The 14,057-nt window shown below is 60.9% G+C and overlaps 1 protein-coding gene across 4 annotated transcripts in view; it reads right to left on the bottom strand.

Moving 5' to 3' along the window:
• Positions 1-8,314: 8,314 nt before the first annotated feature.
• The window catches only part of POC1A (POC1 centriolar protein A), a 73,505-nt gene continuing 67,762 nt past the window's right edge, over positions 8,315-14,057 (bottom strand). For all 4 annotated transcript variants that reach the window (XM_073230677.1, XM_073230671.1, XM_017672011.3 and 1 more), the window contains one exon: positions 8,315-8,509. In XM_073230677.1, coding sequence (XP_073086778.1) covers positions 8,411-8,509 — 99 coding nt within the window. In that variant the 3' untranslated portion in view covers positions 8,315-8,410. The remainder of the gene's footprint in view (positions 8,510-14,057) is intronic.

The raw sequence follows: 14,057 nt of genomic DNA on the forward strand, positions 1-14,057 counted from the left end.
GGGGACCCGGGTGAGGGGTGTCCCTGGGGTCCAGCCCCGCACACCACCACCTGCAAGCCCCGTCTGCTGCCACTGCCCAGCAGCCCTGTGAAACTGGGCAGCTGGGTGTGATTTCCTCGGGGCTCGGAAGCAAGCAGGAAAACCTGCCCGCCAGTCTCATGTCCCTCCCGGGGCATGAGGGAACCACTCGAGGGCCAGGGAGACAGTCTGCTGCCTGCTGCAGAGTTGGGCAGCCCCCTGAGGTACACTGGCCTCTCCATCCATAAGGTGAGGCAATACCTTCTTTCTACCCTTTCTCCCAGGGGTGTGGGGCAGTCAGGCAGGTTTCACACTGGAAGTGTCAGAGGGAAGGGCTAACGGGCTGGGTGCTTAGACCCCCAAGCACCCCCACGCTCTGAGGGTGGCAGGAGTGCCCTTGGCCTGGTTCACCTGCACAGTCAAGGTCTGGCACTGACCCCTGCCAGACCTGTGCTGGGCGCAGCAGGACCACTCTGTGAGGCCCCAGATAACCGAGGTGTGAGATGGGGCGGGGGCTGGGCTGGGGAGCCTGACCAAGAGACGTGGCCCTAAGCCCCACTCTGCCACCAGCCCCCCCTCTGCGGCTCCCTTTCCCCCTCTATAAAATGGGCTCTGCTGTGAGACTGCAGTACGCACTGCAGGGCTGCGGCGGGGCCGGAGGAACAGCATCGGGTGAAGGCTTAGCCCTCCGGTGCCAGACAGTGGGGAGCGGCCCTGGTGGCAGGCATGGGTTCTCCTGGAGTGCAGGGATGGGACGGGGACCTGTAAGCAGCTGTACCGGGGATAGCGGACGGATGGGCTCTGAGATGGTGGCCCTAGCGCAGTGGGGTGGGGGCAAGGACAGACGGGACAGAGCGGCTCTGCTGAGCCCAGAGTGGCAGATGCCCGGCCTAGGCTGGTGTATCGGTGGGGGCGGTCACATGGACGCTGCCACCGTGCAGCGCCTGCCTGTGCAGGTCCCATCCTGCGGGGCAGGGCCCTGCCCGCCAGTCTCATGCCTCCAACTCCGTGCCCACACCTGCCCACCCACCTGCCTACCCGCCCTCCCATGAGGGGGTAGGGAGGGAATCAGTCACCAGGCCCTTGGCAAGGCTCAAGCACAGTCCTACCTCCAGGTCTGGCCACGCCAGCCCCCTGCTGCCTCGTGCTTGCCCCTCCTTAGCTGTCATCCCCATTGGATGCCCACCCTTTGCTCAGACCCAGCAGACAAGCCTGTTCTGACCTCAGGGAGCCTTTCCCATCAGGGGGTTTTGACCCAAGCCTCCTGCCTCCTCAGGGTGCTTCTTGTAGCTTTATCCAAAGTGGGGTCCATAGAACACTCGGCCCACTGGGTGCACCTCCATAAAAGGTCACGTGGTCAGCACCTGGCAAACATTTTGAGCTCTGGTCCCAGCTGCACAGCACAAGATTGTACTAAAGGCTCTGACAAGTCCTGCAAGGACGTAGCTGGCTTTATTTTGTTCATACGGCATTTCCCAAACTACGGGGACCACAACATCAGTTTTTTGCGTAACCTCCACTATGAGCCCATGGGACTGTGCCCTCACTGTGTCTTTCAGGGGACAAAGTGGCCTTATACATACATTTTCTTCCCTGGACTTTCCTCCCATTTCCAGAAGGGAAGCTGGGGGTCATCAGGTAGCCGCTCAGATCACGCCCTTCCTCTGGCTCTCTGAGGGCCCCAAGGTCTGCCTGCACAGGCAGGTCCAGCCGCCCCAGTGGGAGCAGCTCTTCCGGCCTGGCTCCAGGGAGGCGAGGGCGGCTGCAGGGGCAGCAGGCCGGAGAGGAAGGAGGTGCACTGGACAGACATCCAGCCGCGTTGCCACCAGTACCCACGAGCTCTGTGGTCCACAGCTCAAGGCTGCACAGGGCCAGACAGGGGGCCAGATGGAGGGGCCATGCTGTCTCAGCGTGGGGGCTGCGGACAGGGCCCCCTTGCCAAGCCCAGGCCAGAGTTAGGTTACAAGCCCTGAGGGTCTCTTAATGAGTTCCACATGCGAGGGGGTGCCTGAGAGGACACGGGAAGGGGCTGGGGAGGGGAGGGCGGCCCAGGAGGGGACTGGAAACGGGTGCTTTGGAGGAGGAAGTGGGGGGAGCATGGGGAGAGGAGGGAAGGGGAGAGACTTTTTCCCCAGAAGTCCTGCGCCCACCACCCCACCCCCCGAGGCTGGCTGCCAGGCTCCTGGGCCCCTGCAGGGGGCCCCCAGGCCAGGGCTCTGCCAGGGGACCCCTTACAGGGCTCACTCCTCTCATGCAGGAAAAGCCCCATATCCTGCCACACTTGGCTGGGGTTCTGAGCCATTAGGTGCAGAATACAACCAGGTGGGTGGAAGGGTCCATGGGGGCATAAGGAAGCCCCTCCGCAGCCAGCCAACGACCAGCCAGCTTGTTCAGACCCAGCCTGGAAGCCCCTCCCCCACTAGAGCCCTGGGTGCAGTGAAGCCACTGAACTGCCACCCTGACCCCTACCTCGGCCCCTCTCAGCCAGCAGGTGGGCAGGGACCCGGGCATGTGGTTTGGCTGCCCTGCCCTCCCTGGCGGGGGGCTGTGCGGAGGCATCCAGGCTGGCCTGGTGGCTGGCAACCTCATTTGGAGAGGCTGAGCATGGGGCTGGTGCCCAGGGAGGGAGACCTGTGGCAGTGAGGCAGCCGACTCAGGGCTTCCCAGGTACGGTTTCCTCCCAGGAGTGCGGGTTCGACCCCAGGTTTCCAGCCAGCGACAAGGCTGAGCCCTGGTAACCAGCAGGCTGGCCTACAGGCCCCTGATGCTGGGAGCCCAGCCCGTCAGTCCCCACTTCTAGCCACCTCCCCAGGCCATGAATTGGAACCCAGCAGGAAAAAGCCTGCTCCTGGAGCTTTGTGTGAATTGTCTCAACACATCTTTCCAGCAACCCTATGAGGCCACTCCTACTCGTATCCCATGTTCCAGACGAGAAGGCTGAGGCACAGAGAGGGGAAGCTGGAGTATTCTTGGCAACAGGAACATAAGGTGCAAAGGCCCTGGGGCTGGAATGTGCCTGCATGTCCATGGAACAGCGAGGAGACTGGTGTGGCTGGAGGGGCATGAGGAGAGATGGGGGGCAGGCAGAATGGAATCAGGCTCATGGCTGTGGTGTGGAGAGGCAGGGCAGGGGAGGGAGGCCAGCAGGGAGCAGGGAGTGCCTCAGCAGGTCCCAGCTCCTGGGGGTGGGGAGTAGGCTAGTTGCGGGTTAGCAGCTTCTGGGGCCCAGGGGACGGGCTTTTACCTGGGCTGCCCCAGCCTGAGGCTCCCACAAACCAGACACATTTATCCCCAACAGAAGACCTTGGGATGCCTCTTAAAGAGCAGAAGTGTCCTCTTGAGGCCTCACAAATGGTTTGTTCCCAAGCACACCCCAACTACGACGGGAGCTGGACCCAACCCCAGGACCAGGGCCACCCGGGGGCAGAGGTCAGCTTTGCAGTGCCATCTGAGCAGTCCGTGGCAGCAGCTCAGACGTGGGCCAGCCTGGCCTCTCCACAGAAAGCGCCTTCTGCTTCCTGTCGGCAGGCACGTGTGAGCTCCTGCCTGGAGGGTCTGGGAGACTAATCACATTGCTTCTGCTGCTCTGAGTCTCAGAGGCTTGAGGAGCCAATCCAGGGGCAGCTGTCATGGGAGGAAGATTCTGGGGGCTGAACTGGGGGTGGGGCACGTGCATGCTGGCCCAGAGCATGATCAGCACCCCACCCCAACCCTGGGCATGAGGGCATTTGGGGTGGCTCTGGCTGGGGTCAGAGTTTGAGGGGCATGGTGCAGAGCTGGGCTGGAGCACCACAGGGGCTTCTGGGGGAGCTGGATGTTCCCAGAGAGGCCTGCCAGGTACAGGCCAGGCCCAGGACCGGGCCAGTTACACAGAGCATCTGCAGGCCCCACGCACCCTAGGCCGGGCCTCAGACCAGAGCCACATGGACTGGGTAAGCATGGGCCGCAGGTGTTCAGGGATGCCCATGACGCCAAAGGCAGTTCTGCGTCCCAAGCCGATTCCAGGCGCCCAGCTGGGCAAGGACGAAGGTGGATGGGGGCTGATGTCAGTACTCGTGGCTGAGTGACACTGCCGGCCACTAGGTGCCCACTTTAAGGAACATGCTCTTGGGCCTCAAGAAGCTCAGCTGATAAAGGGAAGCTGCAGGACACGACCTCCTCCCCGGCCCAGGTTCCTGGCCCCGAGGGTGGGAAGAGAGAGTGGGTGGGGCCTGCTCCTACCACAGGAAGCACTCTGGGACTCAAGACGCCTCACCTGAAGGGAGAGCCCCCTGGCCTCGCTCTATGAGTAGGCTCTTGGGAGAGTGTTTCCACACAGCAGTCCCACACCAGCGGAAGGGGTGGCACAGAAAGCTTCCCAGCAGTGTTGCCCCAGGCTCCTGGGACAGCTCCTCTCTCCGCTGTGAGGGCCCGGCATCCTGGGCCCTCGTGGGTGGGGAGCAAGGTGAGGCTTCCAGAGAGCCTTCCCTGGAACGGCCAAGCCAGTGAGCCCAGGTGGCAGGGCGGCCTGGGGAGGGTGGGCTGGAGCCCCCTAGGCAAGAGGGCGAGACTGTGCCTGCTCACAGGACATGAGACCCTGCCCCATGGGGCCGGGCTGCCACCAGCCTACCACCAGCCGTGGCACAGTGGGTCCCTCCTCAGCAGCCTTGGGCAGGGTGGGATGCTTGGCATGAACCCCGGGGTGGTTTTCTGTCCCCCTTAAAAGGCCACACATCACTTAGGGCGAGAGCAGGGGCCCATCTTGAGCACATTGTTTCGGAGGATGAGTTAATAATGGGAGCGGGACAGCAGGCAGTGTGACTCCCATACCCTCGCTCGGTCAGTGGATGGGGTTTCTGGGATTCTGGGCAACCACAACTGTCCCCACGCCTGTGCCGGCCCTGGCAAAGGCCTTGGTGGCAGCAGAAGGGGTGGCTGCGGGGTGTTCACCTCCTCAGGTGGGGGGCTGCCCTGAGGTCCCCTGCCTGCTGGCCCAACTCCCTCCTGCCAGTGGGGTGTCCACGGCAAGGCCACAGAGCCAGGAGATCCTCACTCTGGCTGCCTAGACTCCCAGAGCTGGAGAAACCCTGAGACCTTCAGCCCTTCACCCCACTGGCAGACACAAGGTCAAGTGCCAGGGAAGGGACCTGACCTGCCAGAGTCTCCCCCAGAACAGTGGGGGGACACCAGCAGTCCCCCGCTGACCACACACTCCGCCACTGCTCAGAGCACTGGGGTTGTCTCCCAGTCTCCACAGGGTTAGGGAACTGGTTCAAGTCATGCAGCTAGCAGGGGGCGGAGCTGGATTTGGACTTGAGCAGCAGGTCAGGGGCCCCGGCTCCCGGAACGACCTCCTGCTTCCACAGCTCTGCCGTCTCAGCAGCCTGCTGCCACATGGCCGGCCACCATGGAGCTGTGGCACACAGACCAGGGGACGGGGACACGGGCCTGCAGGAACCCGCGGACACCTAGCCCAGCAAGTGGCTTGGTCGTCCAGCCCACCTGACCTGCCTCCCTCATTTTCTCCAGCAGGAAGTGCAGGTTCATCTGGGAATCCTGAGACTCTGGCAGAGGGTAGGTGGGGATGGCAAGTTAACTCAGAGACACCTGTTGTTTGACTTTATGTGTCAGGGAAATTAGGGCATGGGAGGTGGGGGCTGGAAAATGCCACTGAGATTCATTTCCTAACAAAAACCCCTACCTAACCTCATCTTCCAAGTCAGAAACAGAGATGCCTGCAATTTGGTTTTCTGGGAGTTGTTACCAAAATCCAAAATTAGGAGAGACGACAGCTGAGTTGAGACATTTGCATTTCTAGAGGGCTGCTTCTGAACTTGGCAGTGTGAGTGGGGGACTGGTAAGCGCCCCATGGCGGTGGGGCCGGCGGGGAGGACTGTGCCACATGCAGGGTGTGGCAGAGAGTGTCACTTCGGGGGACACTACAAGAAAAGCCCACTCACATGGCCCCCAACCTTGCCAAGCCCACCCAGGCCCACTCCTCCCCTGCCTGTGAGGCCCCCAGAGCCAGGATCCTGCAGCACCCTTATGGGGGGCGGTGGCGGTGGTGAGAACTGAGGCTAGATGGACAGGCCCTGCAGCGGCCAGAGGGCTCTATGACAGCGCCCCCCCACCCCAGGGGCCAGTGTCCAGATTCTCCGAGCAGCGGGGTGTCAGGTCAGGCCTCCCGTAAAGGTGCGCTTTGGGGAAGAACTTGGCCCAGATGGCAGCCTGAGCCCCTTCACACCTCGGCGTGGTGACACACTGACCCCCAGGTTTGCAGGAGGCAGGTCTCCATGGCATTTTAAAGATGAGCATTGCTCTCCCAGAACCACCTTTCCCAAATCCCAGGTCTGGCTGGTGGGTCCAGCAAGGCAGGTGTGTGCTGGAAACCCCGAAGGAGGACGGCCTGGGCACTCCAGCAATGCCCTCCTGGGCAGCCCGGGGCTGCCTCCATCTGGGAACACTCAGGTCCACTGTCCCAAGATGCGAGATAATCCAGACGTCATTCTATAAGACAAGGTGTGTGGTGCAGGTGTCAGTCCCCACTTGGGGATGTCTCCATCTGCTAACTGGGGTGGCGCTTCCAGGGACAGCCACTGAGGATAGATGGACAGTCCCGAGTAGTCAGGGCGCCCTATGGTCCCGTCTCCACCCCCAGGAGCAACCTGGGCCCTGGATTCTCAGACCAGTGAGGTGTTGGGTCAGGCCTCCCACGAGCAGTGCCTTCAAATCCACATTTCCCCCACAAAGAAAGCTTGATTTCAAAAATTCAAAACTTGATCCTGGTGTAAACTAAGATAGGAATGATAGCAAGCCTGGCCTGGCCTACGAGCAAGAGCCGCCACTTAGTGCCCTGGAGACCCTGCTCATGTCCTGCTGTCTGCAGCAGGGGAACCATCTGTGTCTTTGGAGATGACCTTGCCCTGGGCTGGCTGCTCCAGCCCCAGAAGCCACACCGGGGCAGCCAGCATGGGAAGGGATGACAGGTGCAGCCCCACAGGCCGCGTCCCCTCTGAGCAGGCTGATGTAGGGCTGGCCAGCCTGCCTAAAAGCCTCCAGGGATGGGGAGCCCATGATGTCGCAAGGCAGCTAAGGGCCTTGCCGGCCAGTTCAGACTAGCTGGCCTGCTACATACTGGGAGGGCCACTTGGGGACTGCAGCAGGTCCGAGGCCTCCAGGACCTCCTGCATGAGCAGCCATTTCCCCACCTACAGCTCACAGGGAGTGTGTCGCTGGCAGCAGGAGCGTGGTGGGCCTCTACAGAGCACCCCTGGTGCCGGCTCCTGCAGCCCCTACCTGTGACCACCTGGAGGGGTGCTTACCACAACTTCAACAAGGACCTGAGGCTCAGAGAGGCCCTGGTCACACAGCTGGCCAAAGGCAGAGCCTGAGCCTGACTCCAGGACGCAGCTCTCCCCCCAGCAGGCTGGACTCAGCGTAGGCTGCCTCCTGGTCAGCCTGAGCTCTTAGGCATTCGGGCTCTGCTCCTGATCAGAAGCCCCAGAGGCTGGGAGCCTCGTGGCCCTGTAGTACTGACAGCTCCTGAGAAGATCTAGCACTGCCCTGCAAGCCCCGGGGCAGGGGAGGTGTGGAGGACAAATGCCTTCCGCCCGGCTGGGCCCCAAGGAGCCGAATGCTGAAGGTATGGACACCCCCCACATAACGGGAAACACTCCCTGGCCTTCCCGCAGAGGCAGAGGAAGGAGCCTGTGGAAACCCTCGTGAGGAAGTGGGAATGCCGATGCCTGCGGCCTCCAGGTCCCAATGCAGGAAGCCAGCTGGGGCCAGCCGGAGGGGGGCGGGAGGTGTGCAGGGGCCCTGGGGACGGGAGGGCTGACTAGGGCTCACTCAGAACAAGCCATGTCTGCGAGTTCAATAAAGTCTGTTTTAATTTCAGATTCTTTTGTCCTCGCCCATGCAGGAGGCCCCCAGGCCGCAGGGGACATGTGGAGCAGCCAGAGCCACCCCCGGGTGCTCATTTCTGGAGAAAGCCGGCTCGGGTGGGCCCATGCTGGGCCTCTTGTCAGACGAGCAGAGCACTTCTGAGCTGTAGCAGGTGTCACAGGGCAGAAAGGTCCCGGTAAGGTGAGTTTTGGAAAGCGAGGTGGCTTGAGGCTACCCCCTGGCAGGCCCTGTGATTCCAGGGCCCCTTAGGACTCCCAGGCAGCAAACCTCTCCAGGTGGTTCCACGTTAAACAGGGTGCACTCCGCATGTGCGGCCACCCCGGGGGCCTCTCTGCTGGGTGGGGCTCTGGGGGAACAAGGGCAAAGGGCAGATCGGCGCAGCACTGGGGCTCAGGGAGGGATGGGACTCCCACCGAGCTGAATCCCCTTTATTTACCCAAGTTCCACAGTACAAACCCCTGGCCTGCCACCCCCAAATCAACTGAGCTCTTAATTCTCGCTCCCTTGATCACGGTGCCGCTCCCTGCATGATTAGCTGCTGGTTCTCCAGACACTGCTTCAGCTTGTCTTCTGTCAGTGACAACCGCTGCTCCAGGATGGAGACCGTCTGCAAAATCAACGGTGGTAAGGCTCAGAGGACAGGGCGCCTCCGCGCTGCCGGCACCGGCTCTTCCCCCCGGGGGGCCCTGCCCGGCCCCTTGTCTCCGGTGACGGTAGGAGAGCTCCTGCCTTCACGCCCACCCGTCCTGACTCTGAACAGTTGTCCTCTGATGTTGGTGGCGGGGGTGGGGTGGGGGGGGACAGGGAGGGCAAGTAGGCGAGCAGCGTGAGAAAAGGGTCAGGTCAGGAAACAAAGCTCTCTATTAACTTTACCCGTCTGTCTGCGGGCTTTCCCAAGAGATGTTGCCACCTTCCCTGGGGCTCCATGGGGCTCAGGGCCTTGGTCCAGTGGAAAGGGAACCTTCCTTTTGTGTATTTAGTGATGCACTGAAACACTTTGGGAGGGAGTTTCCCCTGTAAGGCTGCTCCGAATTCTCACGACATCCCGCACGGCAGTCAGCTGCCCACGGAGATGGCTCCCTCTGCCGCTGGCCCCTTTCAAATGAGCTGGCCAGGCTGCAAGGGCTCTGAGCCCCAGGGCACAGGGCAGGGGCCAGAGAGTGGCTTCTCTGTGGAATATGAACTGTGGCCTGAGCAGCAGAGCTGAGCTGACAGAGACAGTCACGTTCCCCCTACGCTAGCCGGCCAGCGCGGAGGGCTCTGCATCTCATAAAAGTGGCGGCGGAAACAGCCCCCGGCTGGCCCAGGGCAGCATTCCTGGAAGGTTCCACTGGCTGCTGCGGAACTCACACTGAGCCAAGCTCCAAAATCATTCTTCATCCAGACTTTTTCCAAAGGCCCTGGACTCCAGGCCACAGCGGGGAAGCCAGCCTGCTTTTCCTTTTCTGCCCTCCCACTTTTTAAAAACTTTTTACAGAATTTCCAAATGTGGAAGCAATGGGTGCCCAGCAAATGTCAATACCAGGGGTGCCATGCATTCCAGAAGGCCTCTCCTGAGTTCCATGGGGGGCCCCTACTTCAGTTCGGTAGAAACGCGGCCATCCAATTTGTGGCTAAGTTCCTTTGAACAGAACAGCATTGCCCGTCTCACACCCGGGCCCCTGAATGGAGGCTGCCAGTCCAAGCGTGGGTCCTTCCTTTAGGAACTTTACCGGGTGCTTCATAGCGTGTTATAAGCAGGCCTAAAAAAAGTCCACCCCCCCAAACCTGCCATTCCCCTCTCCCAGCTGAGCTTCTGGAGTTACGTCATCTCTATGTCTGGTGCCCACCTTCCCTACACCTCCCACCCCAGCCTACTCTGCCCCAATGCTGGGTGGCAGCCACCATCCAGGGATCTTCCCGGTTACATTTGATCCACCCCACTCACTTTGGCCAGAAGGATGGGCCAGGGAGAGGACACCTTTTGGATTTCAGTACATTAGGATGCTATCTGGCATTTTCTGCTTCACAAGGTTTTCTTAATGACCCTACTCCAATGAGCATGGACCACCTTTTCACGGAAACCAGTTATTCCTCCCTCACGATAAAGTGAAGCCTGCAAATCCTGATCTCTCATTCCCTGGGGAAATGCATGCTGCCTCAGCGCCCGGAGGCCACATCCCATCGCCCAGTGTTCACCTGCCTCACGCTCCGGATCTGGTCCTAGGACTTCTCCTGCAACAGAGGGCCCACCGCCCCCACCCCCCCAGACCCGGAGACAAGGCCACACCACCTTGGAGGGTAAGGAGGACACTGTAGAGGCAGACACCTCCCTCTTTCGGAGGCCATTCTCCCAGCCCAACCACCTGGCCTTCCTTCTGTCCAAGGGCAAGTGAGACCTGATTGTCCAAGCAGCCCCTCACCATATGGCCTCTCACCTTCTCTGTCCAGAGGAACAGAGGGCCAGAAGGCTGGTCCCAGCCTCTCAGAAGTCCTCAAGGAGCTGCAGGCTAGGACTGGTGGCAGGTGCCAGGGAGGGAAACGGCCTTGCCTGACACAGGTGTCCATGGTTCTGGTGGCTGGGCAGACCTGTCTGAGCAAGGTGGCCAGGAAAGATGGCCCATCTCCTGGGAAGCCTTCCCTCTGACTCGTCCACAGAGACACCCCCCGTCTGCTGGCCTTGGAGAAACCAGGCAGCTCATTCCCTCTCCCTGTCTTGTGCCACCCAGCAGCTTACTGTAACTCCCCTCTGTAACTGGGGTGTGGAGCCCAGACCGAGGGGAGACCAGTGGGAGGACCCAGAACTTGGCTTTGGGGTCCATCCTGACAATCCTTGACACATGGCTCCCAGGCTGCTCTTGGCCACCGGTGTTCATGGAGTGCTTGTGCCACGCATTCATTCAACACCCTCCCAGGTAGCAGCCTTTTCCTTTTTCCAGATGAGGAAACCGAGGCACAGGACATTAAGCAATTTGTCTAAAGTCACACAGCTCATACATGACAAACCTGGGCTGTGAGCCTCAGAGGCCTGGCTCCAGAGTTAAGGCCAAAGTGCTGGAAACTGTGGACCTTAACTTTGTCCCCACTGAGCACAAATGAGGAAAGACTGGCCTTACTGTTTCCCCGCACCCACTCCAGCCATGCCCAAGGGCTCCTGGCCGTGTGACCCTGGAGCCCTGTGTGTCCCCCACCGCCTGGCCGCGCTCCAGCAGTCTGAGGAGGATCTCACGGATCCTGTTCTCACCTGGCAGCGGCCTTCGGTCCTGTCCAGGCCACCTGGCCTGATGGCTCCAGACTCAATGAGCAGCAGTGGGACAGGACAACCCCCAGGTCACCCAGCAGCGCCCACACCACCAGGCCACTCACAGAAGCAGTGCCCAGGCCTCAGACACCCCCAGTCCCCACGAAGCGGAGCCTCTTACCAGGCTAAATGCACAGGTTTCGGATTATCATAAAAGTCACAATTTGAGCTACGAAAAGGCAGAAGGGGAGGCAAAGGGAGCAAGGAGTCCACAGGGCCCTGCCTGCAGGTGGGCGGGGCTGGACGGAGCAGGGGGCCCAACAGGGAGGAAGGCGCTCCACCTGCCAGGACCGCAGCCGGGAGCATGGGGAGACCAGCCCGGGCCAGGAGTGGGTGGGCGGCACGACTCGGCCACCCCTGCGGGGAGCGGAGTAGGGCCTCTCTCGGGCGCCATGGGAAGGCCAACCTGTTTCCTACTGAGGCACCACGACCAGGGCACGGGGCTTCTCTCGCTCAGGTTCAGATGACTGGGACGTTCCGTGTCGAGGGGCCTGCTGATGTGGTGTGAGAACGATTCTAAAGGCACAGCCTTTTTAGTCCCCTTAGAAGTGCAGTGCTGCCCAAAGAGGCTGAACTGGACGCCAGTCCTCAGCAACACATCTGGCCCCCGGTGCCCGACTCCGGGTGGGAGAGAACCCAACGCAGGGGACATCCCGAAAGACACCTGGGCTCCTCCCTGTGCTGCCTCAGATGCCTTTTCTGTCTGGGCATCGAGTGACCGATCAGGTGTTTGCCAAGGCCCCTCCAGCTCCGGAACGCGGAACGGCTGAGTCCAAGCCCCCACATGCTCCCTAGCGCTTGCCAATGGCCGGCTTGAGTGCCCTGCATGGACAGAGCCTGGTGGATCTGTTGGCCTGAGGTGGCTGGGGGTGGGGGTGGCCTCCGTTCCTGATGTGTTGGAGGCGAGGCCAAGGGGGTTTGAGCGGTCTTATCTGACTCCGAGGTGGCAGTAAGGGCCTGGGTGGTGCGGGCTGAGACTAGTGGGTCAGGGGAGGGATCTTCTGTGGGCACAACATGGCGGAGGTGCGGGGCCAGGGCTTGCCGAGAGAATGAACCCCCCACCTCGGCAGTGGTGGGACAATGCAGGGCCCGGCAGGCACTCGCCCCGGGGAGGCCTGGCAGGCCTACCCACTGACCCCCGTGACCTCTTTTGGGCTTGCTCTGCATCTTTCCTCAGCTCTTCTCTGATTCTCTTCTCTTTCCTGCTTCCTGTTTTGGCCTCTTTTTTGTTCCCTTTATGCTTTGTGTGTTGGTTTAGCCCACAGAGACTGAACCCCAAGTGGAGTCTGGGCCCCAGTGTGGCTCACCTGCTCTGGGGCTGGCCGTCCTGGGAAAGCCAGTGCCAACTTTGGCAGGCAGCCTGGAGGCCCTCTGAGGAGACAACACAGATGGGCCCAGGGAAGTGTGCTCCGAGCACAAGGTACCGAGAGGGGAAGGCTCCGAGGCAGAGAGGAATGTGGCACACATGTGACCTGCTGGGAGGCTAGTGTGCCTGGCCTGGAGGGCCTGAGCAGGGAAGAGTGTGGAGGCCACCCGGAAGGTGCAGGAGGTGTGCAGCGCAGCAGGGAAGGGTGGCCACCAGTCAGCAGGAGGCTGAGGCAGAAAGGCTGGGGTGGAGAGGGAAGCACCTGGGCCCCAACCTCCAGGGCTTCTGCTGTCCCTTTCTGTCTAAGAGATCAGCAGTGAAGGCCAGACCTCTCAGCATGGCATTCTGACGGCATTCAAGCCCCACTGCCCGGACTCCTGGCCCCCCCTGTGAAGCCCCACTTCCCGCTGGGGCCAGGTGGCTTCCTTCTGCCAAGGCCAGATGGCAGAGCCCTCCCCTGTGATCCCCTCCAGCCGAAGCCCTGGCTCCCGGGAGCCCTCCTCCCTCTAGGTGCCGTGCCAGCCCCAGCACTTGGGTGCCTTCTTGTGTCCTCTCCCAGCATGTCAAGGCCGCTGACTGGGGTGGGCTCTTAGGAAATGCTGTCCCTGAGACTCCTGGTCCCCACCTCTGTCCTGTGGGTAAGAGCACAGGCTGTGGAGCTCTACTGCCTGTGTCTGAATCTGAATTTGGCCACTAATTTGCTGAGTGGCCTTGGGCAAGTCATCTGACTCAGGGCTTCAAATTCCTGTCTGTGTTAATGCATCTCTCTCTCTCTCTCTCTCTCTCTCCACCATGTTAACAGCTAATATTTGTGTGGCACTTGCCCTGGGCCCAGGGGTACCCCGAGGGCAACACAGCGCCCCAGCTCAAGGGGTCCCTGCCTAGCTCTGGGCTGCCGCAGGGTGCTGGGTGTGGACGGGGCTTAATGAGGTCCCAAAGAGGCAGCCTGTGGTCAGGCCTGGTAGGGTCTGAGCCATCAGGGCACGTGGTGGTCTGGCTGCTGCTTATGGTCCTGTGACGAAAGTTCCTTTTAATCATCTCCAGGCCTGCGGTTGATCTGGGCTTCTCCAAGCGGTCTCCCAAGAGGCTGGGGTGCTCCTATCCCTGCCACACAGGAGCCAGAGAGGGTCCAGGGGCCCTGGGTCTCAGGAAGAGGGCGGGTACAGCTGCCTAGCCATACCACCAGGGTCACCTGGTGGCACAGCCAATGTCTTGGGGTTGGCCATCGAATCAATGCCCCTGTCTCAAATGGGATGTACACATCTTAACTTTTCCTTTGGTTTCATTGCAAAGATGGAAAAATGTGTAATTAATCTCCCCTGCAGTAACTCCAATTCTAAAGATCTAAAACAGATGCAATAAAAGGAGGATCTCATTGCTGTGGGGTCTTGTAAGCTATCCAAAGAAAGTGGGGCTGCTGGGCCCAGAGTCTGCCCAGCTTGGCCTCATCTCCTGCCAGCTCCAGCGTTGCCCCTTGGTGTGTGCGTGTGCATGTGTGTGTACGCACAC

The sequence above is a fragment of the Manis javanica genome, chromosome 3 (genome assembly GCF_040802235.1).
Source record: "Manis javanica isolate MJ-LG chromosome 3, MJ_LKY, whole genome shotgun sequence".
Lineage (NCBI taxonomy): Eukaryota > Metazoa > Chordata > Mammalia > Pholidota > Manidae > Manis > Manis javanica.